Here is a 27,220-nt window from a genome sequence, read left to right on the forward strand (position 1 = left end):
TCATGAAGTTAAAAATCAATCAATTTAGTCCCTGAAATTAGTTGCCACAAATCAATTTGGTCCTTATGTTCAATTTCCGTCCATTTTAGCATTAAAAGTGGTCACGTGGACTCAAAATAATGAATTATGCCAATTTTAAAGACTATTTATAATAAAAACATTAAATCAAATAATACGAACATGCAACTTCTAAAATCGCTATAAGAAAAGAAATTCTAATATTACTCCGCTGATGCTTTTTAATCTTTACATGCACACAAGAAAGGCAGTTTTACCCCTAAAAAAGAGGTACCCCAACCATAAAAATGATGCACCCAAATCACTTTGTTCTTTACATATCCCTTATTCTTTTGATTAAAAGGGACTTTGGAAAGCATCATAAAGAAAAATTTGCATGCATTTCATTCCAAGTAAAAAGTGTTGGAATTGTGCTACTTTGTCTGCATCATACAAGTTAGAAAAAGTGTTGGAAATGAGGTTCTTTTTTTTGCATAAACTATTTAAAGATTCCTTTATTAAAGAAATCCCATTTTCGCATTGCTTTTTAGGATAATTCTCCGAGAAATGATAAGGAGACTTTCAAAAGTAAGATTTTGCATGTAGATCTGCCACCTTATTTTTTTGGCACAATATTTTATAATGTTACCACGAAAATTGACATTAAATTATGAAATATCAAAGAGTCCCACTCTTGAAAGAATCCCCTTAACATAAAGCTGCCCCGGACCACAAACCGTACAATGTCAAGTGTGATGAAGGGGAAGCAACAAAGTTAATCATCAAATCCATTGAAACCTGAAAAGATGGCTTTGAAACAAAGTGTTTAGCAATAACATTAGATTATTAGCAAAAGTATCCCACTTTAATGACAATAACATGCCTTAAGCATCGCCTAATTGATATAAAATTTCACAAGTGATCTCCATAGTTTGTTAAAGTAATATATATGTAAGACACTCACCCCTCCTAGGAGGCATATATGCTAGCTCACTGCTGGCAGAATTTGGCAGGACAACAAAAATCGTTCAAGGCATGTATATGTGCATAGTTTTTCTCTTTTCTTCCAAAGGCATGTGTGTATATAGTTCTATTCATTATTATTATCAGTAGTAGTACTTATTAGTATAGAGGGGAAAATAGGACTATCTTCCAACATTGAAAAAAGAAATATCATCGCAAGTGAGAATAATCTCACCCAACAGACCAATAATTAGTTCATACGCAAAAAAATTGCATTTGCCTTGTAACATAAAACTATCATCAATTACTTAAATTCTTTACCAATTTTTTTTTTTTTTAAGATTGAATGATCTTGCCTTGCTCAACTACAAGCAAATTTCGGTAACGTCGCCTGATTAGTAGCTTTCACACTGGATAAGATCACTGTTAGATAAAACATTAAAATGAGACTAAAAAAATACAGATGATTTCATGCTTTTGTGAGAGATATCTTACGTACGAATAACATGATTGGATAACCATGCCAAGTTTTTTGCTCGTTTATTGGACCTTTACTATCGATTCAATATCCAACAGATAATCATTATAGATCTTAAAAGTGATTACTGATATACATATCCGGGTGAAATATACTGTAATTGGCACCTTTGATGTCATGTTAGCACCATACCGCAAGTGCCACTGAGAGCAAAAGGGCACAAATTACAAAAGCTGGGGAGCATGCATGCATGTTCAAGACCCCTTCTTCTCCACCCATGTTTGCAAGCTATAGCTTTTAGGACCACCTAACTAAAATCTCTCCTTTTCCTCTTTTCTTCGAAAGTTTGATTTATATTAGTTTTCCACTTATAGAGCTTCACCAGCACTGCTTACAGTTGCGAGCTAATTAGATGTCGCATTGATATTATTTATATGTTTTTAATCAGCCAAAAGTAAAAACCCTAATGCATGGAGATTTCTCAAAAGCAAAAACAAGAAGCACTTTTACTTTATCGCTTTTTTTCTCCATAAACTTTTTTAGGGTAGAATATGTACACAGCTACAACTTTCATTAGCGAGACATGCTTTAATCGATCTCTTTACGCTTCCCAACAACTTCTAACACTTTGTACGCGACCTAACTGGACGGGACCCACTTCTAGACTTCATGATGATGACGTGGAGTAATGATGTGGACAAAAAGCTCACCCTCAACTTTTGTCAAAACCACCTGCCCAAGCTCTTGGCGGCTGTCAAATGGATTTTTACATACAAATCCTGCTTTTAATTTAAGCACTTTTATCCACTCTCCTCGATCTATAAATACATAACCACTTGCAGTAGCACACCACCTTTCCTTAAACCATCCAAAGTGTATGTCGCTCAAATCATAAATCATCTCTCTCTCTCTCTCTAGCTTTTGTATTGTTCTCTCTGTCAAAAAATTCCATGGCTCAGGTTCAAACCGGCCAAGATGTTCATGGAATTAAGCTTTTCGGGAAAACGATTACACTGCAGAACAGATCATCACAAGTAAAAGAAGAACCCAAAAAAGATGAACAAACGGTGGAGAAGCGGCCTGATAGGATCATACCATGCCCAAGATGCAAAAGCATGGAGACAAAATTTTGTTACTTTAATAACTACAATGTTAACCAGCCTAGGCACTTCTGTAAGGGCTGCCAGAGGTACTGGACGGCCGGCGGGGCCCTACGGAACGTCCCCGTGGGGGCTGGTCGACGAAAAACTAAGCCGCCTTGTCGGGGGCTGGCCGGGTTACCGGAGGGTTGTATATATGAGAGTTCAGATGTGGTGCACCAGTTTGAGTTAGATGGGGTGGTGGAAGAGTGGCATGTGGCGGCGGCACAAGGCAGTTTTCACCAAGTTTTCCCGGTGGTGAAGAGGCGGAGGAGCGGCTCAGGTGGTCAACCATGCAGCTGAATCATCATATTGTCCTAATAGAAATTTCAAGAAATCGAAAGAAAAAAAAAAAGTGTATTGTGAATTAGCCTAATGGTAATTACTGGCGTGTATATATACAAATTGCGATCTATCAATCTCTATATACTAACAACAACAAAAATCTATTAATCCCTATATAAGTAATATGTGCATGGAATTAAATATCGATCGGAAAAGAAAAAAAAAATCACAAAAATATTGTGGAATCGAACATTCGAACAAAACCGTGCGAATCTGCAACCATAAATAATATTTTATGTGGCATGGAATGGTTGACCATGTACCACGTGGATGGATAAGGTTGGTTAAGTGAGCACAAAACTTAAAACACGGACGAGGTATGAATTACAAGCTACCGACTTCTTGTTTGTCCTTGCTACTTGCTAAACTAAAGGAAAATCAGTCAGTTATTAGACCTAGGAAAAATGGAAGAGAACTCGGTCAGTATATAGACCATGAACCGTCCGATCCCGGCTCCTTACAAAGGTATGAGACTTCTTAAATTTTAGCCTCATTTGTTTCCTATTAGTATCACTTAATGTGAAAGCTAATCTAATTAGAAAATTTTACCGAAAATTCTCTCAAATGACAAGTGTGGAGCAGGGAGAGAAAAGTGATTGAGAGTAAAAAAACTCGAGGAATATAAGCTTTTGATCAAAGTGATTTTTTTTTTTTTTTAAACAAACAATATTATCTAAATTAAAGGGAAGGGGTGGATTTAGCCTCACAATGGGTAATATGATTCAAATTCACCTTTAGTGAGAATCAAACTTATGACCTCTCACTTACAAATGAAGATGAATATCACTAGGCCGTAGTACTAAGTTGCAGCTTTTGATCAAAGTGATTGAGCGTGTTGGAAATAGTAGTAATAGGGGAAAACATTATTTTTATTTCAAGGATTTCTCTGAATAAAAGATGGTCGCCAGATGTGAGTAGCTCCATCACTGAGGAACTTCTTTGTATGCAGGTACATTGTGGTTGATGGAAAAAAACTAAAAAAATGTATATTCCTTTTTCTTTGGTAGGATTAGGTCAGATGTACATCTTACATCCATTTGGTTCAAGATTAAAATGATGGTGCTTATACAAGGTGCGCACAGAAAATAAAAGTTGGTAAAACATTCTGTAAGTCAATTGATTAAGAATATTTATCTATGCGTCCGAAGTTCTCAGTTCGAAAACCCTACCCCACCATCGCTTGTTAATAAGGCAACTTCTTATTCTTCAGTGGATGTGTCAGCACGTCTACGCCTGCAATAACTCAATAATAAAACACAATGGATTTGAATATGTACATACAAATGCCTCTTCCAAAATTTCTCAAACTTTGCGGGTCCTCTCTGACCCCCTCTCAAAAAACAAAATAAAATCGGTTCAAAACCAAAATTTACACCGTGCGGTGTAGGAATTTGCTTGCGCCACAAATGTGTGCACCGCGTATATCTTTTGTTATACTTTCGACGTTGCCAAACATGGGGCAAACTCATCTGCAATCTGCACCAACTGCTTCACTGATGGACTTGTAACCATCCCTTTCTAAGCACTCGGACAATTCAGCCTAAGAGAGACAGAGAGGAAGAAAAGAAGATGACAAGAGCATTAGATGCACGTCTTTGACAATAGGCCAAAAAATAGGGTTTCCGCAGAATGAGAGCACCAGAAAATACCTTTATCAGGGGGATGAGAGCAGGTCCCCCGTAAGCAAATGCTGTATAAAGCTGAACAAGACTTGCACCGGCTCGTACTTTCTTGTAAGCATCCTCGCCACTAAATCAATGGCATGAACAAGTTCTAGTTTCAAAAAAATGAAGAATAATAGATGTCAACGAAAACAAGAGCGAAGGGCTATTCTGATCTTACCTGCTGATGCCCCCACACCCGATTAAGGGAATCTTTCCCTGAACAATATTAATATTAATGGTCACGCTCTGATACATAACATATAAATGAAACCAAAAGGGAAGAACATAGACCGTAAACAAATAGCACACATAAGATCCGAAAGAGGACTAAATGTTTCACGCCAAAGATTTCCTTCCATAGAAAGCAAATAAAAGAAAATCAGTTTGGTACCAGTTGAACTACAGTACATGCAATTAGGATATGATCCAAAAACACTGACAAGCAACTCTACATGAAATTAGGATACGATCCATCTTTAAGTCTTCTACTTTTATAATTCTGTACTTTGTAATGTATGGGCATAGAAGAATTATGAATAGTCCAACTTTTCTTGTACTAAAGCTATATTAGGATGATGGATCCGTACAACAATGGCATACCCGACCAAAATTCTACATGCATGTTCAAACATGTCAGTAATCAAACATTAAAATGTGAGCAATCTTTAAAGAACATGGTCTATATACTCTACCAGTGTAAATAATGTGAATACCAGGTTATATGAGTTACAGAGAGACAGCGTACCCTTGTCAAAATGTACATCTCCTTTATGACATTGGTAGACATATCGAAAAGTGGCTTCCCACTCAAGCCACCAGCTTCAGAAGCCAACGGGTGTTTACTAACAGATTCTGGTCTTGAAACAGTTGTATTTGATATAATCTAGAAGAAAAAGTAAATAAACATCGTAAAGAATAGAAGAAATTGCACTGAAATTAAGTATTGATCAATATACTGAGAGAGAGATATATCATAACCTCATCAACATATCAACATGCAGAACACCCAGCATGAATTGACTTAAGTTAATTTTCTATATTTTCTTTAGAAACGAAAGGGACTAAGTAGAGATTCTCATTAAGAATATAATATACTAATCTAGTATAATAGGTAAGTTTGTGACCGGAAGAAAACATACCAATCCGTCCAAGCGAAGGGCAAGGGTAACCTATATCCATAAACAAAGAACCATGAGAAAACCATCTTAATTGGGGTAATAAGAAAATCAATTACGAGCATGGATGCATACTGCAGCAATATCTTCAAGGTCTTCTTTAGACAAATCTGGAGCAATTTTCACGAGCAATGGAGGAGGCCCCTCCTCACCCCATTGCATTTCATCACGAGCACCTTGAACCTTGATAGGAAGAAAGTGTTACAAGGGCTAACTTTTTCAGACGTTTTGGTTAATATATAGATAGAAAATTCATGCCTTAAGCAGTTGAACTCCATACCTGCTTCACAAGGTCCTTTAACTGCTTTCTTCCCTGAAGCATACGTAACCCAGGGGTGTTGGGTGATGAAACATTGATCACCTGCAGACAGATAAAGCATAAGTATGGTCGAATTAATGCAACAGGAATTGAACTCAACACATATACACATAAACTAAAACTTCATTGCTTCTAGTTTGGGAATTATTACTGACAACTTAACTTCTGAGGAATAATATAAAGAATCATGGAAGATAATGTATCATCACATGTAATTGGATGTTCAGCAATCACAAATTTCAACCGACTGTAATTTCAGCTTTACAGCTGAAGTTGAACAGCTTTTACTTTTTTGTAAAATTTAATCTGAGCCATTTCCACATACAAGTTTGATTGTTTATATCCTATTCAAGTAAATAAAATTGGACTTCCTAAATATTGCTCCCCACCTGACCTTTAAAGCTATTATTTTTCAAAATCTCTAGTAAACAAAAAACGTTGACTCGAAAATTCCTAAAAAATTTTAGGTCATTGTTGGCAGGCAAGGAATACCTATAGCATAATTTGTGAGATCTGATAGAATAGCCTAAAGATGGTATGAAATTATGCAACTTTCAAATGAATCAATCAACTAAAAGACCGCAAGCAGGAAGCCTATTCAAATGCATCTCTCATTGCTTTTCTGCATGGAGAACCAACACAATAGCAACATATCTTATTAGATCTTGGCCACGAAAACAGCACATTAATATAGGCACCATGATGAAGTTGATGCATTGGTGAGTAGCAAACACAAAAGTGATTTCTTCTTAAAAGAATGAACAATTTAGATCTGGAAGACTTTTTTTCTTCTTTCATGAATAAAATTCCAATACTTCGCATAAAAACAGAACAATTACTAAACTAAGAAAAATCAGTAGAGAGAAACCTACCAAGTAATCAGCATACTGGGACAATGTATGAACCCCTTGTCTATAATCTGCAGAAGCATCTTCACTTGTCTTATTCTTCCCAAGATTCACGCCTAGTATGCCAGGGCCAGCTTTGCCTCCAGGTTTGACTTCTTCACCTGAAGAAGATGAGCTTGTAGTTTCATCCAACTTTCTCTTACCGTGCTGAGCACCCAATCGCTTTGCAACAGCTACAATTCCCTCGCTATTAAAGCCACATCGATTGATGATAGCTCTGAACACAAAATCAGGCATTTTGATAACACATAAGTTAGAAAATTAAATGTAACCAGCCCAACTTATCAGAAAGAAAACTTTCAGAAGTTAAAGAACCTACACCACCTTTAAAAGTGACTCAACACAACAAATTCGAGGAAATTCGGTCCTTATTAACATAATAAGATGAATATAAATTTATAAAATATACTCTTACACTTCCTCTCGCAATCTGAAGATTCGAGGCTTTGGATTGCCCTCTTGTGGAACAGGGGTTACAGAGCCAATCTCTACAAATCCAAAGCCTAAACCAAGCAAACCATCAACAGCTTCAGCATTCTTATCAAAGCCAGCAGCAAGACCTATAGGGTTGGAGAACTTCCTTCCCCAAACTTCTAGCCCTAAATTTGATGGATCTGGTCTCTTCTCTCTAGGTACCCAACCACGTGCTGCAGCTGAGACAGCCAATCTGTGACCTGTCTCAGCATCCAGAAGAGCGAAGAATGGATTCACAATTTTTGTAGCAGAGAATAGCCAGCCACTTCAAAAAGTTGATATCCAAAAATTAGCATTATATGTAACTAAAATTTAAGCTCAATATTTCACAAAAACTTAAGCCATTCAACAATGAGAAAAAATGGCAATTCAATTTCTCTCATATGGTTTCAGCTTCATGCACTGAAATAAGTACACACTAGAATAATGATAAAAAACCTTATGGCCATGACAAGAATGATGCAGAACATAACAAAAGGGCAATTCATAATTTATATCTGATGAGTACCAAAATACCAATGAGTTAAGAAATTCCAATTTCAGTCTTTTGTGCATCCACCAAGACCCATACATTATGACAGGGCGCAATACCATCTTGGCAAAAGAAAATACGAAGATAACTGAACTGAGAATTAAGTGCTGATCCTTTACGTGCCTAGTTAGACCCGTAAAGAAATAGATACAAGTATCTTGTACAGAAGCTTAAAGGCTTCACCCTTACACTCTGACCAATAAGTTATGTGCATTGCAGGATACAAAGGGTTTATTCTTTAATGCTTCAAGACGCCTATAAACTTAGCAAGAGAAAACTTTAGAGAATTCTAAATCTGTTACGACTATAATCTTCTCATTCGTAGAATGCTAGGTTAAGATAGTTGTCATTGTAAATAAACATAGATGCCGGAACACCATCCACTCGTAAACCAGAAGAAAGTTTAAATGCAAACAGAGCATAACTTCTACTCGAAAATTTAAATTCGATACCAGAAAGTTGCTTCATCCACAGTGCTCACATAAGCTCCGCCACTGATAACTAAGCCTAAGGTGGCTGCCGTCAACAACCTCCCCTACAGTTTAAAATAAGTACACACACCACTTCAGAAATCAAACAAAAATCGACCAAAGATTAAACCGTGAGCAAGCAAAAGCGAAAAAACACCAATTTGGCGAGATGGGTTTGCAAATTTACTGGAAAAAATTAACACTTTACGTTTCTCTGCAACTATTTGCAACAAAAAGGGGAGAGAGAGAGAGAGAGAGAACGTACTTTCTTCGAAAAATGTGGAATCTTTGGAGCAGTTTGAGCAGCAGAAGAACAATGTCTGGCACTTGCAGCAGGAGCTGCGCATGCCCTTTTGAACAAAAAGTCTCTCAGCAATTTTCTGGAAGCCCTTGCCGCCATGGCCTTCCATTGATACAATTAAAATTTAAAAAAATTGAAACTTTTTCAATAGTTTAATTTTTCGACGAACAAGAAAAATAAAGGAAAATTGAATGGTAGAAGAGGAACGTACTAGTTCGTAGTGAGTGAGCAGCCGAAGGGAAAGAGAGCTGCACGGACGGCGGGGTTGCGGCGGCAAATTGAAGGAGCGGGGCAATTGGGCAGTAAAATGGCACAGGTGTGTTTGCCTTCTTCTCTCGCATGCGGGTTATGATTTGGGCGGTGGGCACCCGGTTTTTTATATTAATCGGGTTAGTTTTCGGTTTATGGGTCATTTAGTGGACTACGGTCACGTCAGTATTAATTCGATATTAATTTCTTGAGAATCGTTAAGCGGACTCTTTTAGAAATGAGATTTTTTATAAATTTTATGTTATCTGACAGTCATTTTACGATTTAAGGTTAATTTTTATATTAATATTATAAAATATTAAGTAAAAACATATGAAATGACAGAGCCCAATCTCACTTTTAAAAGAACTTAAATTTATGAATATCAATTATATTGTTGAATAATTTGAATATACTCCAAAAATTGTAATGTGATATTATTATTTCACTCAAATTATACCAGATGTTTTATTAATATATTGTAAAAGTAAGAAATATCAACATTATGGTTCATTTATATTATAACACGTGCAATGACAACATCATATGGTTGTATTTTGAGAACACTAAAACATTTCTTTATATTATTCACTCATATTATAATACATGAATTGATGTAATCAGAAGACGATGTTATGGTTTACACTTGACTTCTCAATTTTTTTTGGGATTTGTGACGTAATGATGAAAAGAATAATTATAGAAATGATTGTTTAGTTACTATATATCACCTTTATATTTTAGATGTATTATTCAGTTGAGTAGGGGGAGAAATTAGAACATTTTATTTTCCACACATTCGTTTTAATTTTCAATCATTAAAATAAAAAAAATTAAAAAAAAGCCATGCACAAAAAGTTACCTTAGAAAAGTCTCTGGCAAATAGTTATTTACTGATAACCATATTACCTTTATGTTTGATTAGCATGAGGATTAATTCTCTTTATGCATATCTGTTTTCCTATTCTTCATTTGTAATTTTAACTGACAAATTTTTTGTTCAAATATAATAGATAACGAGTTCAAAATCAATTTATTCTTCCACTTTTAAGCTCGAATTTTGTGACAAAATTGATGTAACTTGGGTAATATATAGATTATATGTGTAAAAAAAAGAGAGTAGTAGCTGATCACATGAGATTTGAAGAATATCGCAGGAAACCTTGAGAAAAATATAACCCTAAATTAAGTGCTACTAATGCAGATCGATAGATCGATGTATAATTTAAATTTCTCATACATATCACGTATGGATTAGTAGGGGAAATTAATAAAAAACCCATTTATTGATTACACATGATCGAAAAATGGAGGCTGGGATATCAATTCCCATTGGTTTTCTGAAGTACGTAAAATTATTGATGGCTTATTCAGCAGCGCCATCAGGAGCGGCATCAGGTGCGCCGTCAACAAGGTCGCCATCGGGGGTGAGTCCGAGCTCCTTGAGGACCTCAGCGCACCTAGGATCAACCTCCTTCTTCATGAAACCGAGAGGGTTCGCCATGCGATGAGGCCCGGTGATGCCATTGTGGTTCGTGAGGCTGATCCTCGCGCTGAGCTTTGCATGAAGCTCGTTGCTGATCTCGCTGCAGTCCTCCTTGGGACTCTTCACCAAGATCACCTCGCAAACCTCCTCTTCATGGTCTCCTTCCACCGGAATGGAGTAAGTTCCTAATTCCTCGGTGTCTGCCTCTTTGGTTAGAGTTACTTTTCCCCCTTCACTCTCTCTGCATTCCAATCTCACCTTTGCACCTGCACGTACGTACCATTCCATGCATGCAATGCAATGTCAGGGAAGAGAAAAAAAATTCTCATTTCGAGTATCAATCTAGTTTGTTTTATATTTAGTAACTTGTAATTATATATAGATACTGTATCAGGTACTATAGGTTGAACATACGTACCTGTGAGGGGCTCACTGATTCTGGTAAAGAACTGCGTGCGGCAATTATCGCAATAAACAATGCCGTGCACATTGAGGGTCTCGGCGCAGTAGGCGACGCCGATGAGCGACAAGAAGCAAAGGGCAGAGACAAGAACAATACTATTAGAATTGGCCATCGTTAAATTATATTTCGTGCTTGTTTTTTTTCTTTCTTGCTTGGATATCAGAGGACGACTTTATATGTGCAGATGAGAGGGGGATCGCTTTTTTATACAGAGAAGAGAAGGAATGTTTTGGGGGGATTTATTTGGTTTTCTAGTTGGCAGTTATTTTTCTGGGGTTGTCATTTCTTACCCTGTTTACTTGTGGTTAAGGTAATTATTTTGACTCGCTCTTTGCTCCTTGAAATTCTCTCCGTCTTCAATTCTATTTTATTTTAAAAAAATATTGAAAGACTAAGGGCATCTCAAATAGAAGATGCAAATCCCTTAAAATGAGTATTTTACATTTTTAGTGGCCGCAAAATTCTCTAATGGCGAGATGTAAAATATACACCTTGACTGAAAAATGTAACATAAAAGCCTAAATATGCGTACTTTTTGCAAATATTTTTGCTCATCACCGTATTTATTATCGTTAGATGAGTTTAAATTTCGAGACCTGAGTAGTGTATATACACAAATCTCAAAAATTAAACTTATACAATGGTGACAAATATGATGGTGAGTATTACCACCACTTCAGGGTGGTGAGCAAAAATGCACCCATATTTTTTACATCTTGGTGGTGAGTCCCTCCGACCAAAGAGAGAAAATTAAATGGAATTTCAAACTTATGTATCTACCATTGGAGTAGAACTCCCATCTATATCTCTGAAAAGTGTGAAACGAGACATAAATATGGTTTTGCATATCTCCATTGGAGATGCTCTAAATAACGGTGTTGGTGAATGCAGTTAGTTACTTACTAACCAGAGTGGAATCCGGTAGGCATTAACATTTTAAAAACATTTTACACGAATTTTCAGAAGCTTATGGTATGTCATAAGTTTCACGAAAATAGACTTTACGATGATTTAACATATAGAATGTTTCTTAATTTTAGAAGCTATAACGCGGCAAAAATGCCACAAAAGTAAGTTTTGATATATATATGTATTTTGTAGGATTTTGCACAACCGACGAAATCCGGTGAGTAATATCTCACAGTTGTGAAAATATGCGTAGGTCATCTTTCCGAAAGAACGTTAAACCTAATTTTACGATTTATTGAGTCACATAGAACCCCCACCAGTTAAAGGACGCAAACAGTCGAAGAAAACAAATTAAACATTCAGCAGACAAATCCCATTCTCAACAAACAGAGGATTGAAATTTGGATGTGTAGAAGAAAGCTTTTACATTAAGTCACAGTGATGAACTCGGCGTTTCGGAGTTGCAAATGCTACTAGCAGAACAACAACATTTAACTAGAATCTCACTGGCGAAAAATTAAAAACAAACACCATAAGAAACGAGACCCTGCATCGACTTTCTCCATCCGTAAAATTACACAAGCCCTGGCCAGCCCTAGGCCGCTTCCATTCACTGCACAAAGAAAAAGGAAACTAAGGACGTTGAAGACCCAGAAACCAAATAACTATAACACAATGCTTGACAGATATGGCCGAAAAATGAAGGAACAAAATGATGGTTGGTAATTGGATGACCGAAATAAGCTATACCTCTGCATCTTCACCCCCAGGTTTAGCAGAGCCGTCCCCCTTCTGTATATCGTCGCCTGTAGCAAGTATCAGATTAATATCCAATATCTCTCAGTATAATCGACCAAATTTCTAGGACACGTGAATACTATAAACCCAAGTACTCTGTATTGTTCAGAGCTAAATGTAATTCAAACAGAAAGGCGAATGAACATCTTACTAGACTCAAGCTGGTACACAAAAAGGGAAACATATTCACAATTCACATCCATGACACATAATAACACACAACGTTCACAAGACAAAACGTATGTTTTTAGATGTAACGTCTAATTGAATCATAAGAATATGAAAATCGCCTTCATAAATTATTGGAAACCAACCTGTCGAATTCACATTTTAATTGATCTTCAGTTTCCACTGAAGAAATTGTTCTACTATTAATTTTTCCATTGTGTTGATGATTGTAGCATACTAAAAGTGAGACAAGCATCTCACAATCACAATTTCATATACTCATTTCTCAAACCATAATCCAAAAGTTAGTAGTCAAAGCATCGCATGACTTGATGAAACTACACATAACAAGCCGGGAAAAATTCCACCACATAACATAACATTCTCCATAAGGCTATCTCATTACCTCCATCCTCTGGAATGTCAGAGGTCCACAATGTAAGGTTGTCCCTCAAGAGCTGCATGATCAAGGTGCTGTCTTTGTATGATTCCTCACTCAAAGTGTCCAATTCTGAGATAGCTTCATCAAAAGCTTGCTTTGCAAGGTGACATGCCCTGGAGCAAGTTGCCAAAACGCAACCAATAAGAATTCTTTTCTTCTAATTTTACTTTTGGCCAAAATGAAGAAAAAGAATGTGATATTGTGAATCTTGGTCACCATAAGCACGCATACCTTTCCGGAGAGTTCAAGATTTCATAATAAAAGACAGAAAAGTTCAAGGCCAAACCCAGTCTGATGGGATGTGTGGGGGGTAAATCAGTTTCTGCTTTACTAGAAGCTGCCTGCAAAATAGATAGACATAACAGACAGATGCAAAATCCAAATTAGAACAGCCGGAAGTGAGATAAAGTGAGAAAAGGGACCTAGCCGCGTCATTTCAATAACAGGCTGCTTCAGAAAAAAGGGAGCAACTTCAAAGTGTGACCAAGGGCGATGAGCGTACATCTCAAATCAATGGTAATCTAACGAAAAAAATTAAGCTAATACTTAGATGTAGCTAGCCACACCACTAAATCACGTAGTTCAATGCAAGGGCCAGCATCGCAACCATGTCTTGACACTAAATTTCAGCATAATGCAATGGAATCATAGCTTCACCAGTCATTTTCAACATGAGATGATACCAGTTTGGTTAGCACTAACATTAACATCAGATATCAGTTTTACTTTTTGCTCGTTTGAGCAACAAATAGTTAATAAAGCTGATTTCTTTTCTCTTCGAGTCCCTCATACTTCTTAGCAAACAAACAGCGCATACGCCAAAAACTTTAACTGACTGATTAGAGTTGATAAATTAAAGACTATCTCGTATTATACCTGATAAGCTTTCATTGACTGATCAGCAACCTCTTTCCTGTCATCACCAGTCTTAAACTCCGCCAAGTAGCGATAATAATCTCCTTTCCTGCAATTACACAAAATAAACCATTCAAAAGCCAAATACTTTAACCACTCCAAAACACTTAATCGAAGCATAAAAACTGCTCACATTTTGTAGAAAAACACAGTGGATTCAAAAGCAGTGCACGACGGAATGAGATGTTCATCAATAACCCTCATGATGTCGCTGCAAATGCTAGAGAGCTCGGACTCGACCTTTTTCCTGTACTCCTTGATACGGCTCACATTCTGATCGTTCCCTTTCCCCTCCTCCTTCTGCTCAATCGACGACAGAATTCTCCACGAAGCTCTGCGAGCTCCGATCACGTTCTTGTACCCGACCGAAAGCAGATTCCGCTCCTCTACAGTGAGCTCCACGTCAAGTTTCGCTACTTTCGTCATCGCCTCCACCATTTCTGCAAATAAAAGGTGCAGAAGGTAAAGTAAATGCAAGTCAAAACCCTTATTCCATGAAAAATTAAGAAATTAACACTCAGATCTCTCTTTCTTTTTCTTTTTTTCCTTCTGGTTTCTTTGATTTTCTGAGTAGACAAACAGAGTATAAGTCTTTGATTTCATGAATTTTGAAGCGAAAAAAATCATTAAAAAATAAAGTAAGTGAGAGAGTGAAGGGATGAGATGCTACCATCGTAACGCTCGGCTTGCTCGGCGAGCTTCGCAGTGTAGACGTAGTTCTCTCTCTCTTTGGGGGAAGCCATGGCCGATCTCACTCTCTCACTACTTCCTCTCTTCCTCTCTCTAGTCTCCGTGCGCTCTGAAGTTTCCTCTCTCTCTCCTCCTTCTTTCTCTCTCTAGAATGACTGTTTTATGTAAAAGGCGTGGGGCATCGTTCGGTGTGGTTGGGTGGGTGAGGACCGGTTTGGAGGGCCCCGGATTGGCCCCGCTCTCCCACTACGTGTAGAAATTTTTAGAGGGGTACATAATTTATTTTTATATAAATAGTCGAAAATTTTATTTTTAAGTTATTAATTTTTTAACTTATGTATTCTTGTATAGTAACATAGATATATTATTTGTGTGCCGATTACATTAAAAAATCTCTCTATTACGTTTATGCTCGAATTGGTCCGGCTCAAAACCCCACATACAATACCCACGCTCGACTCGAAACGTGGACGCACGTACTACTTTGGCTCCTTGAGAATATCAGTTGCGGCTTAGGCAGGGCGCGTGGAATAGACTGGTTCTTGATGGCGGCGGAAAACAGTTGAACGTGGAATTTAAGCTGAACACCTTTTTCCAATTTTCCATTTTTCTTTTGACGTCCTTTAAATTTGTAATTTTTCATTTTCTCTGTCTTAAATTTTTTTTTCTTTCGGAAGTAGTAATTTCTATCTAACTGTCAATCATAATTTAACGCTCGTGCAGAAAATTTTATTTTTTATTTTTTATTTTAATAATTTATATTCGCATGTGTGATTTGCATACTCGTTGATTCAAAAGAATCGATGGTGTTGGTTATTTAGAAGGGGGGCCAAAAAAAAAAAAAATATTCAACCATGTAAATTGTAACTTGCAACTGAAGTTTCTGCGTTTAGTATGTTGCTAATTTTCCCAACAAGTCATTTTTTTTAAGAAACTTTAACGAAAAACTTCCAGTACTGTTCATTTTAACGAAAAACCACATTTTTATACTGAAAAGTCAATTATGATACTATTTACTTTACTCTTTATTTTATCCTTATCGTTAAAATTCAAAATTTTCAAGTTTTTTTATTGGTTTTCCTTTTTATAACCTCTCTTTCGCAAGAGCGAAGCTAGCGAACTACATTCATCGATCACATTGCAAGCTACATGTACAAATGTGAAATGGTGAGGTTAACTTATTCTACATGTTTTCAGCTACACTGCACTTATATTACATACAGATTTGAAGCTATAAGCTGGCAGTGATGAATGAGGAGGAGGATTCCTGTTGCTTCAGGCTGTCGGCAACGTGAGCAACCACCCCGACGCCAGCATTGTGAAGCCATTCACTTTTCACCTGGATTCACAGACGGTAATCGATTTAGAAAACCAGGCAACAGAGAGACTGAAAACCTCCTCAAGAGAAAGATGAATTGATGCGGTACATGAATGTTGTTGTGGGCAAAGAAGGGCCAGAACGCCGAATGAAAGCTGACATCAACTTTTCTCCATCCTACTTGCTGCAAACCCCGTATCATTTCATCTGTTCACCGGAAAAGGTTAAGCTTCATCAGTAACCAATCCATCCTGGACTTCTGTTACCATTTATAGAGTTTTGGTACCTTCCACAATTTCATGATATTCCAACGTCTTTTGTATGTTGGGTTCGCTTTGGGCGGCTTCCTTTGCTTTAGCTGCTTCAGGAGGAAAATGGGGACCTTCAGATGAAACTGGAGGACAGTACTCCACGTCTACAACATGCTTGTACCCATCCAAAGACCGGCGAGGGGGCTGCCAATGAAATTCAGAAATATTCAGATTGACACATAAAACACAACGGTAAAAATACTCATCATTTGAATAACTCCATTTACTGATCATAATTTCCTTGGCCCTGTCAATTAATCACTAATTGTCACCGTAGAAGTACCAAACAAATGCTCTGTTTTAGCTAGCAAGGAATAAAAACATTCATTTAACAAGAGTGGCTTCGCCATGGGCCATTAAATAACTCGGTCATTTCAAGGAGAGAGTGATCTGTCACCTTAAAAATTTCGGTCTCCCTCCTAATGGACGATGTGCGCCAACCAACCATATCTGTTTGTTTTAAAGAAATTCATATACTGAAGAGAGGACTAAGGAGTTAAAAGCTAATAAATTCGTCGAAGTACGGTAAGAAAAAATGGATTATATGCAGTAGGATACGATCATAAGATACATTTGCATAGATAATCCGAGATTTGAATGCCCCCATAGCAGATCTGCATAATGAAACGTATTATAAATTTAGAACCATTACACAAGTTTGGCGAAAAAGTGGGCTTGCCCGAAGTAATATAGAAGCTCTACTTACAAAAATTTCCCATCTTTGCAATCGGATGCCATTCTCAGAAGAAGTGGTGGTCTTTCAGGCTTACCATCGGTGAGAAACAATTGACTACCAGTTCGACCAACAACAATAGGAGCGATTGGCGCAGCCAGCTTTTCTAAGAAAGGTACTCCTAATAAAAATGGAAGCTGCAGAAAACGAAAATCAAAATAATTTGAATATATTTCAAGGTAAGGTTGGAAGTATATCCATATACTGTAATTCATCGTGCAACAGCGATCTTAATTCATCATGCAACAGCAAAGAGTTGAAGACACGGTCAACAATTTACTTCGGTAATTGGTACAATCTACCATGCTCGCATTCAAAGTCTGAGTATTAGTATTATATTTACAGTAAACCTTGACTTTCGCAAGAAGTATGGCACATCGGTAGAGCCCAAACTGGCATCAATTAGTAGATATAATGAAATCAAGATGATATACAGACCTGCTTTTTCCCTCGCACCCCAAGATGTGGAGTTGCCAATGTTACAAAATTAATAGGCTCTAACCCAGCAATCTTTCCTTGTCTCAAGGAGTATGCCGTTTGTGAATTTGCAGTAGTTGAACTGGCACTATCGTTGGGTGTGTAAAGGACAGAAATTGCATATCTTGCAAATAAACCCCCCAGAGAATGGGCTAAAAATGAGATCTTCTTTAGGCCCTCTGTCTTTTGGACAAGTTGCATAACCTGTTTATCATGAATGCCAAGGTTATGCAACTATATTTCGCTATTTCCGACCAAACTTAAAGCAAAAAACTTTTAAACAGTGGCTCATAAACTTCAAAACTCACTTCATCTGCTAATCGTTTCCCAGCTCCATCAATACCAGAAAAAGTTTTGGTGTACGTGTTACACGAACTTGCTGCAAATACATTAACCATGATGTTAACACTCATAGACTAAAAGCCTACATCGAATTCATGCACTTCAGAAACAGGGAAATCAACTGCATTCTGATTTGTGAAGTATACTATCGTCATCAGTCACATCTTAGTGACCCCCAACCCTCATCGGTCTTCCTAGTCTGACAACTGTCAACAAACACCAAGCAACTATCTTTTGAGTGGTACTATACTCTGTTACTTATTGTTCTTGGAAATTCTAAAATTCACATATTTGAATTAAAGTAAATAAGATAAATTTACCATAGATTAAGAAGTTTCTTCCTAGACGCCTTTTTAACTCCGCTTCCACGTATGTCCAGTCACTCGGGCTGCATTACTAAGAATCAGTCAACTCGATACAATTTGGTGAAATAAGTAGCCAAAGGAATGCATCAAGGAGACAAAATTTCAAAAGCAACGAACCGCTGAAAGAGCTATTGGAAGCGTCTAACATGTGGAATCCGAAAATTGTAGCAAGTAGCACGATAATGAACTCAAAGATAACCAATGTATCTAATACAAAACTAAGCACATTACGTAACCCTCTACCTAACTTTCCCTTGTCATTTCCATTTGCTTGAAGAAAAGTGAAAAAACTTGACTTTTCCGTAAAGGCGTAAACTTTATGGAAACAAGAAGCAATTACAATGACAAGCAGAGATCAGGAGCAAGATATACCTCGCCAAGATGCCGTGAACAAGGACGAGAAGATGATCGGGTTTATTCTCCGCATTTGCAACACCCCTGGAGGATCCAAAATTTCCCTGACTAGTCATAGCTTGAGCCCTAAGGCCTTGGTTTCTCCAACTACCACATATGCCTGCAATATAATATCTACAAGAATTTGACGGACGTGGGTTAGGCCAGTTGGTCAACACGGTTCAAATTCTCTATGTTATAAACTAGATTAGTATAGAACATCGTCCTAAAAATCGAACAGGACGATTCTAATCACACTACAAATTAATTCTAATATTATCGAATGCCGTTAATTCGAGGATAATTAAGCAAATATTACACCTTTGAACGATAAATCTCAAAATTTCCCGGGAAAATTGGTTGAGAGAGAGAGAGAATTGATTACCGGAACCGAAGCCGAACGACGAACAGGAGGAGGAGGTCCCTAAAGGTCCTTGGGAGTCGTTTCGCCGATTGCAGCTGAAACTCGGTAAGTGCCCAAAGCGCGGGTGAATCAGAGAAGCGGACGCCATGTGTGTGTGTGTGTGTATATAGACACAGAGAGAGAGGAGAGAGAGGGGAGGAGAGAGAGTGGGGGTCCTAATTTCTCGGTTGAATCAAAAGGGAGGGAAGTCAGCATCGACGCCATAACGTGGTATCATTGCTGTGACAAGAGATACGGGCACGCAAACGCCCATGTCTCTTTCTTCCTCTCTCTCGTTAGGTTCTTGATATGTTGTAGTTTTGTTTCTTGCATTTTCCTCATTGGAGTTTAATTCTATTAGTTTAATTCGTTAATTGACACAATATTTCTCTCACGATAAGATATGTGTGCGCAAAAATAAACGAGACAATCAACTCGTTAATTTATTGTCATTGATTTTTTTCAATTCATTCGATTCAATGATCGAAAATTAAGAAGAATGTGTTTTAAGTAAAAGTAGGTGTGTGAATCACGCTAATCTTTCTCTAATCTTTTACGTGCAGGCGTTGGACCTCCTTGTTTACGATCATCCAAAACATCTTCTTTATTTACACAATTCATATATGTAGTTGTTCATGTCATGAGCCTAAAGTATTTCTTAAGCTTCATTTGTCACTGTGTTTACAGGAGATTGGTGCATTTAGATTTTATCAATCAATTTGACACTTCTCTTAATCATAACTCACAAATAGAGTGCGTGAGGCTAAAAAGAAAGGTGCTAGAACCAATAGCCTTTTGATATTATAACATGTAAATCACACAAGGAAACCAGGAACCAAATATTACACAAGTCCAATATGATATCCATGATTGTATCCTATTCACAAGGGCAGTGAAGAAAACTTTCAAACTAAAGTTATGATACAAACATCGTTGCCCACGACAACATGAACTGTAAATTGAGATGGGTCTCGTCATCACATACGAGACCTATGCAGTGATAACTCTGCATAGTATACACGCGCATAAGCTACGTACTGACATAAGCATATATATTCTTCAAACTGAAGGTGCCGCCAAAAAAAAAGGGTCGCGGAACAACCAGAATATGAGGGACACCACGGAATTAATTCACATTATGGAACAAGCATGAGGGTTTTCATCACTGAACACAGCAGTGGCCTGCTCATTAAACATGGTGGAATAAGGAGGAGGTTGATAGTAGCCGTGTTCCTGATTAGTGGAGCCATGCTTGTAGTAGTTGTATGAATAGGAGGAGGATTTAGGTACTGATTTGTAGGTAGTGATGGGAAGTTGGTAGGCAGTAATCTGACGGTCATGATGATGCTTATGACGATGATGATTGTGATGATGATCAAGCGGCTGATGTTGCTGGTAGTAGTCAAGACCAATGCTGTGGTATTGAGGGTTGTAAGGGTAAGGCCAAAGCTCAGCTCTCTTTCCAGTCTTCCTCACTGCCCTTAAAACCTTCTCTTGATCTGCCCATCCCATTACAGTCACCTTCTGCATGTTGAAGTCCACGTCAACAGCATCTACTCCTGCAGGCACATATATATAATTATATCAGAATCACAATAATAATAATAATAATAATAATAATTAGTTTGAATACTAATCATGTTGTTAATTAATTATACATAATTAACCAACCTGCTACTGGGAGTGGTTATCTGGGACCTTAGTTATAAGGAAAAAGTCTTGGTCTTGTTCTTTTGTTAATCTCTTTAATTAGTTTTAATTAATTTTATAACAGTACTACGATTCATAACCGAGCCACAATTACTTTCAATGTGAGGCATTTCTTCACATCCTCACAATCTAGATATTTATGAGAAAAGGTTTCAACCAGACCTGATATTTAGAAAGCGAAAAAAGAAAAAAGGAATAACTTGCACAAAACTATACCTTTCATTTTTTTTAGAGCACTCCTAATCTTGTTCTCGCAGCCAGCACAGTCCATGGTCACAATCATCTCTACGATCTGCACAAAACTAATAAACTTTAAAATTACAGTTCATGCAAGGAAACAAGATCAGAGTGAAACACAGCACACATATATGTTGATTTTTCTAATTAAAACGTGCGATCAATCGGTGGAGAAGAATATGTTGAGGCATTCACTTGAAGAAAATACATGCCATGCATATTGGAAACCCAGATAATTAATATGTGGATCCTGTTAACTGTAACCCCCTAGTCATGCATGCAGCTGTATGTGAAACTTGTAGAATTTTTTAGGTTGATGGGCCGAGGGCCCACTCCAACAACACTAATACTGTCCTCATTTTACTACATGTCCAATCCATTAGATGTGGGGTTATCACAAAAAGTCTTGGTATTAGTTAGAGTGAGGTAATCCTATATAAATTGCTTTTTCTCATTCCCTCTGGCCAATGTGGGACAAAGGAATTCCAACAAGCCCCCGCATGTGAGACCCCATTTTGTGGGTCACACGTGGAGATCCACATATCAGCAACCACGTGGAGCCAAGTTGGGGCTCACCCATCACGCGGGGCCAACGAGGACCCACCCAATCATGTGGCATCTTTGGCCTACTTGGAGCCATATCGGGACTCACCCATCACGCGAGGCCAAAGGGGGGCCAATCACGTGGCAGTATGAGCTTGTCTCCTGACTCTGATACCATGTAGAATTTTTCAGGTTGATGGGCCGAGGGTCCACCCCAACAACACCGATATTTTCCCCACTTTACCACCTGCCCAATCCGTCAGGTATGAGGTTTTATCACAAAAAGTATCGGTATTAGTTAAAGTAGAGTAATCCTATATAAATTGCTTTTTCTCATTCCCTCTGGCCAATGTGGGACAAAAGAATTCCAACAAAACTTTAAAAATAAGCATATGTACAACTATATATGTAGGCCAATGGTAGGACCCTTCACCTTTAGGTTTGACGGTAGACGTTTTACGTTCTACATCCTACTTTGAAGCAAGGTTCGAAAAAATGCTAGTCGCTAGTCAGGCGACAGATTGGGGCCTAGTGTTTAGGTAGCTAAGCGGAGGCCTAAGCATACTAGGTGGATTTAAATAAACTTATTATATATCGTATAAATAAATGCATGTTTATATTTAAAAATTAAATACATAATTGTATTGAGATAATTAAATTGAAAAATAGAATGACACATAGATTAGAAAATATCATAACATATTATAAACATGGGGAACCATAATATAATGAGTGTTCATCCAAGTATTCAACAAGTCTCTTACAATTTATTTTAAAAAAATGTAAAATGAAAATTTCTAATTTCTATTTTCTATTTAAGTGATAGTCATAAAATAAGCGGGTGCCTAGGCGGCTCTAGACACCATTTCTTAATTTTCTATTTTCTATTTAAGTGATAGTCATAAAATAAGCGGGTGCCTAGGCGGCTCTAGACACCATTTCTTAATTTTCAAACACCTAGTGATTAATCTGAACTGTGGTCAGCCAACTAGCGCCTAGGTGGAACCTAAGCAGCGCTAGACGGGAACTTTTAGAACAATGCTCAAAAGAGCTAAGATGGCATAGTCTTCTATTTCATTAAAAAAAAAAAAAAAAAAAAAAAAGGGTATACCAGCATATGTCGCCATGCATGATGATAACTTAGACATGAAAACAGAATTGAAAGGGTGAGAAAAGGGTTAAGCCATGTGGTTTCCTCACCGTCATGTTGGAATATTGAGATATATAGATCCTTGATTTTATTTGAGCCTCCCTTTCTCTGTCGAACTCTTTCGGAATGAGAAACTTAAATGCAATTGCACTCAATATATATAGCAAAGATTGCAGGGAAGACAGATATTATTTTTATGTGTTCGTCAACGTTGCTGCCAGGGCAAGATATATAAGTTAGTATCTTAAGAAAGCGAGTAGTCCCCACAACCAATTTTTTTTTTATTGAATGTTTCGTTTTCTTAATCTTCTTGTTTTGAGTGAAGTTGCAAAGCAAATGCTTAGAAGTTGAACTGCAGGCTGCCTTCGTCTGCTGATCTAATTAATTTATAAATTAATCAAGTGTGTAAATGAAGTAACACGATTTTATTAACTTTTCGTTGCAATTATTAAGCCCTTTGGTCATCTGAATATAGTTGTCAACGCCGTTTGCGATCGTCATCATCATGAAATCTTCTGGAATTGTCCGTTCGTCATCATCTATATATCTATGTCTAGTGGTTAAATATATACATGTACATGACATATCAGCTTTCTGTAACATTACATGTGCAAGTTGGTGAGTTGGTGTACTAATTAAGGTTCATCCAATTGCATTGGAGGGTACATGATAGTGGATACTCAATTGGTACTGGATGTGGATATCATCGTGACTGTCAGTCGTCAATGTATGTGAAACATCAACAATTTACATCACTCAAGCATACATAAAAGAATCGATTATTTTTTTTTTCTTTGTAAATTAGGATGAATAGAGACATTTTTCCTTGTAAATAAATCAGAATTTAACGTTTGTGTTTTTATTTACTTTTGTGATTTTGGTTAAACGCTTTGAATCAATACTGTTATTTACAATTTAAAGATATAATTTTCTTATGAACGGAACACATAAAAGTATAACGTCACTTTCTTATTACCGAAGAATAGAACTGACATCATATTAAATCATATCACGATTGGCATATTGATAGAACTGACATCATGAAAAAGACTTGGTCTCCGGATTCATACGTCAAGGTTTTTTCCCAGAAAAAGAGGCAGCGGGCGGAATTAATTAAACAAAAACTAATGAAAAAAATTAGGGAATTTTGAGTTTTAACAATAAAGATAAAATAAAGGGTAAGTGAATACTACATGATTAACTTTTTGGTGTAAAAATATGATTTTTCGTTAAAGTGAACAATACTGGAAGCTTTTCGTTAAAGTTCATATTAATTAATTGTATTACTAAGTAATGTCATCTAAACCAATTTTTTTACTGCAAACTATGTGATATGTCATCAATAAAAACTGAGCATGTTAATCAACACTAAGTAATAATTCAATTATTAATAATCACGTCATATGGTTTACAAAATTTGATCTAAATAGTTCCTTAGCATTACCTTTATGTTAGTAGGCCTAGTTGCTTCCTGTAGGACCATGGAGGGCTGGTTGAGATAGGTTGTAACCAATTACAATGGACTTGAATCTAGTATTTTATTTGTTGTGTCAAAATATGAGGGACATAACAGGATATGATAGGTTATGAATCCACAATAGAATTGATTATCTAATATGTCCTTATACATGGATTACAAATCATGTATCTGTCAATTCCATCCTAATGACCAATCTCATCCAATTAACCAAACATACATTAATTATTACAAATTCATGTGCACCTTGATGATCTATATATGATTCGGGGACTTTCAAGTGGACGACTTTTGTTACATTACAATTTAATTGGTGAAGCGACAATACGGCCTACGTGCGAAACTTACACAATGATATTATCCTACGAACTTTTCAAAAATAAAATAAAATAAAAAATATTGCAAGATTGATTTGAGCAAGGAAGGGAGATTTAAGGTGTTGTTTGGTGTTTAGAATTGGTTTGATTGAATGATGAAACGGATACTAACTCGTATATTGTTTAAGTTAAGCATAGAAGATGAATTGATCTAAATAAAACTTATCATTTCCAATCCGATCATTATTAGTTAATCAATAATAAAAAATAAAAATAAAAACTAATGAGAAAGACTTGAAAACTTTGAATTTTAATCAAAAGACAAAAATGTATTGTAAGTGAATAGTACAAAAAATGTGACATCCCACATCGCCCAGGGGAGTGATCCTTATATGTATATTCTCATCCCTACCTAGCACGAGGCCTTTTGGGAGCTCACTGGCTTCGAGTTCCGTAGGAACTCCGAAGTTAAGCGAGAATGGGGCTTGAGCGATCCCATGATGGGTGACCCACTGGGAAGTTGCTCGTGAGTTCCCAAAAACAAAACCGTGGGGGCGTGGTCGGGGCCCAAAGCAGACAATATCGTGCTATGGTGGTGGAGCGGGCCCGGGAAGTGATCCGCCCCGGGCCGGGATGCGACAATTTGGTATCAGAGCCTAACCCTGGTCGCGTGTGTGCCAACGAGGACATCGGGCCCCTAAGGGGGGTGAAGTGTCACATCTCGGCCCGGGGCGGATCACTTCCCGGACCCGCTCCACCACCATAACACAATAACTCTGACCAACACAACGGTGTGCGACAAGATCTACCATACAATGCCTCAAATGGTGCCTTGCCGATACTCGAATGAAAGCTGTTGTTATAGGCAAATTCCATTAAATCCAACCGCTTGTGCCAAGCATCACCAAACTGTAACACCGAAGCTCGCAACATATCCTCCAAAGTCTGAATGGTTCTCTCTGACTGTCCGTCCGTCTGAGGATGATACGCCGTACTATAAAGTAGTCTTATACCCAAAGCTTCCTGAAACGCCACCCAAAACTTAGATGTAAATCTCGGATCATGATCCGAGACAATACTCACAGGGATACCATGGTACTTCACGATCTTCGAAATGAACCACTCAGCTAATCGGCCCAAAGAATACTTCTCCCTCAGTGGAATGAAATGTGCTGATTTAGTAAGCTGATCAACAATCATTCAAATGCCGTCAAAACCATTATGTGTACGCGAAAGCTTGTACACGAAATCCATAGTAATGTTTTTCCATTTCCACTCTAGAACGGGAAGCGGCTGCAACAACCCAAACGGCTTCTTCTTTTCCACCTTAACTTGCTGACAAACAGCACACCTACTCACATACTCAGCTATCTCCCTCTTCATACCCGGCCAATAATAAAATGGTCGAATGGTATGATACATTTTAGTAGCTCCTGGATGCATAGCATAAGCCGAGATATGTGCTTCATCGAGAATTGCTTTCTTTAATTCCAAATTATTAGGCACAAACATCCTACCCTCCTGCATCAGCATGCCATCTGAATCACGAACTCTGAGGTCGGAGAAAGAGTTTTGTTGGGCCCAGAGATTGTTGAGGATACTACTCAAAATGTTCAGGTAATTAAGTCTAACCTGAAGGCAGCCCAGAATAGGCAGAAGAGTTTAGCAGATCGGCATGCTACTGACAGAGTGTATGAGGTTGGCGATTGGGTATTTCTGAAGCTTTCACCGTGGAGAGGCGTTGTACGGTTTGGGAAGAAAGGTAAGTTGAGTCCCAGGTACATCGGACCATACATGGTCACCGAACGAGTTGGTGAGGTAGCTTACAGACTGGAGTTGCCTCCGGAGTTGGCGAGAGTACATAACGTTTTTCACGTGTCTATGCTTCGACATTCGTCTCAGGTGATACCTCATCAACCCTTGGAAATCAATCCGGATTTGACTTATGATGAGGAACCAGTGACGATCCTAGATTGGAAGGAAAATGTTCTAAGGAACAAGACAATGAACTTGGTGAAAGTTTTGTGGAGGAATCATTCTGTGGAGGAAGCTACTTGGGAAACTGAAGATCGGATGAGAGATTTGTATCCTCGGTTGTTCTTTGATCACTAGGGGTTTGTTGTATGGTTGTTTTGAATTTCGGGACGAAATTCTTATAAGGTGGGTAGGTTGTGACAGCCCGTCCTGGAAATTTTTAAAACGTAAGCGTGAAAAGACGATTTTGCCCCTAGTGTGTTTTTTACGTAGTGTGGTTGTTTTGAGCTTGGTGTGGCTGGTTGTGGACCACACACATTTCCCTACACTTTTCCTTCACCCTTCCTGCCCTGCACCCTGTCCCGTGCCATTTCCCTTCCCATTTGTACGGACACACCCCAAATCTCTCCAAATCTTCACAGATCGAGGAAACAAAGTACATATTCATGCTCGTGAGTTCCCAAAAACAAAACCGTGAGAGAATGGTAAGCCCAAAGCGGACAATATCGTGCTACGATGGTGGAGCGGGCTCGGGAAGTGATCCGCCCCGGGTCGGGATGTGACAATTTGGTATCAGAGCCTAAC

General features: G+C 37.8%; 6 protein-coding genes across 7 annotated transcripts; 1 reads left to right on the forward strand and 5 right to left on the reverse strand.

Annotated features, from left to right (window-relative positions):
- The first annotated feature begins 2,343 nt into the window (after positions 1 to 2,343).
- LOC137727476 (dof zinc finger protein DOF1.5-like) lies at positions 2,344 to 2,956 on the forward strand. Its single transcript, XM_068466331.1, has one exon. The coding sequence runs from the start codon at positions 2,389 to 2,391 to the stop codon at positions 2,878 to 2,880; it is 492 nt and encodes a 163-aa protein (XP_068322432.1). The 5' UTR covers positions 2,344 to 2,388; the 3' UTR covers positions 2,881 to 2,956.
- A 1,200-nt stretch (positions 2,957 to 4,156) lies between these two features.
- Positions 4,157 to 9,097, reverse strand: LOC137729926 (dihydroorotate dehydrogenase (quinone), mitochondrial-like). The gene is made up of 12 exons (XM_068468976.1): positions 8,977 to 9,097; positions 8,730 to 8,867; positions 8,447 to 8,529; positions 7,404 to 7,727; positions 6,953 to 7,205; positions 6,042 to 6,122; positions 5,837 to 5,944; positions 5,726 to 5,755; positions 5,332 to 5,469; positions 4,765 to 4,802; positions 4,572 to 4,671; positions 4,157 to 4,462 (listed from the first exon to the last, which is right to left on the reverse strand). The coding sequence occupies exons 2-12, from the start codon at positions 8,862 to 8,864 to the stop codon at positions 4,388 to 4,390; spliced, it is 1,365 nt and encodes a 454-aa protein (XP_068325077.1). The 5' UTR covers positions 8,865 to 8,867; positions 8,977 to 9,097; the 3' UTR covers positions 4,157 to 4,387.
- A 1,132-nt stretch (positions 9,098 to 10,229) lies between these two features.
- On the reverse strand, positions 10,230 to 11,144 carry LOC137730301 (olee1-like protein). Its single transcript, XM_068469367.1, has 2 exons — positions 10,919 to 11,144; positions 10,230 to 10,766 (listed from the first exon to the last, which is right to left on the reverse strand). Exons 1-2 carry the CDS (start codon positions 11,073 to 11,075, stop codon positions 10,381 to 10,383), a joined length of 543 nt encoding a protein of 180 aa, XP_068325468.1. The 5' UTR covers positions 11,076 to 11,144; the 3' UTR covers positions 10,230 to 10,380.
- A 1,104-nt stretch (positions 11,145 to 12,248) lies between these two features.
- Positions 12,249 to 15,051, reverse strand: LOC137727855 (14-3-3-like protein D). 2 transcript variants are annotated; one of them, XM_068466689.1, is made up of 7 exons: positions 14,866 to 15,050; positions 14,329 to 14,635; positions 14,157 to 14,244; positions 13,512 to 13,621; positions 13,245 to 13,393; positions 12,623 to 12,678; positions 12,249 to 12,485 (listed from the first exon to the last, which is right to left on the reverse strand). In XM_068466689.1, the coding sequence occupies exons 1-7, from the start codon at positions 14,936 to 14,938 to the stop codon at positions 12,483 to 12,485; spliced, it is 786 nt and encodes a 261-aa protein (XP_068322790.1). In that variant the 5' UTR covers positions 14,939 to 15,050; the 3' UTR covers positions 12,249 to 12,482. The 2 variants fall into 2 exon arrangements, with proteins under 2 accessions (XP_068322790.1, XP_068322789.1); XM_068466688.1 differs by lacking the exon at positions 12,249 to 12,485 and having other exon boundaries at positions 12,617 to 12,678; positions 14,866 to 15,051.
- A 947-nt stretch (positions 15,052 to 15,998) lies between these two features.
- LOC137727710 (lipid droplet phospholipase 1-like) lies at positions 15,999 to 19,339 on the reverse strand. Its single transcript, XM_068466529.1, has 11 exons — positions 19,210 to 19,339; positions 18,804 to 18,959; positions 18,387 to 18,454; positions 18,033 to 18,103; positions 17,686 to 17,928; positions 17,221 to 17,384; positions 17,073 to 17,128; positions 16,912 to 16,964; positions 16,490 to 16,658; positions 16,313 to 16,410; positions 15,999 to 16,224 (listed from the first exon to the last, which is right to left on the reverse strand). The coding sequence occupies exons 2-11, from the start codon at positions 18,899 to 18,901 to the stop codon at positions 16,117 to 16,119; spliced, it is 1,128 nt and encodes a 375-aa protein (XP_068322630.1). The 5' UTR covers positions 18,902 to 18,959; positions 19,210 to 19,339; the 3' UTR covers positions 15,999 to 16,116.
- Positions 19,340 to 20,108: 769 nt separating this feature from the next.
- On the reverse strand, positions 20,109 to 23,042 carry LOC137727711 (heavy metal-associated isoprenylated plant protein 29-like). Its single transcript, XM_068466530.1, has 3 exons — positions 22,918 to 23,042; positions 21,154 to 21,229; positions 20,109 to 20,786 (listed from the first exon to the last, which is right to left on the reverse strand). Exons 1-3 carry the CDS (start codon positions 22,921 to 22,923, stop codon positions 20,359 to 20,361), a joined length of 510 nt encoding a protein of 169 aa, XP_068322631.1. The 5' UTR covers positions 22,924 to 23,042; the 3' UTR covers positions 20,109 to 20,358.
- Between the last annotated feature and the right edge of the window lie 4,178 nt (positions 23,043 to 27,220).

Source organism: Pyrus communis, chromosome 3 (assembly GCF_963583255.1).
Source record: "Pyrus communis chromosome 3, drPyrComm1.1, whole genome shotgun sequence".
Taxonomy (NCBI): domain Eukaryota; kingdom Viridiplantae; phylum Streptophyta; class Magnoliopsida; order Rosales; family Rosaceae; genus Pyrus; species Pyrus communis.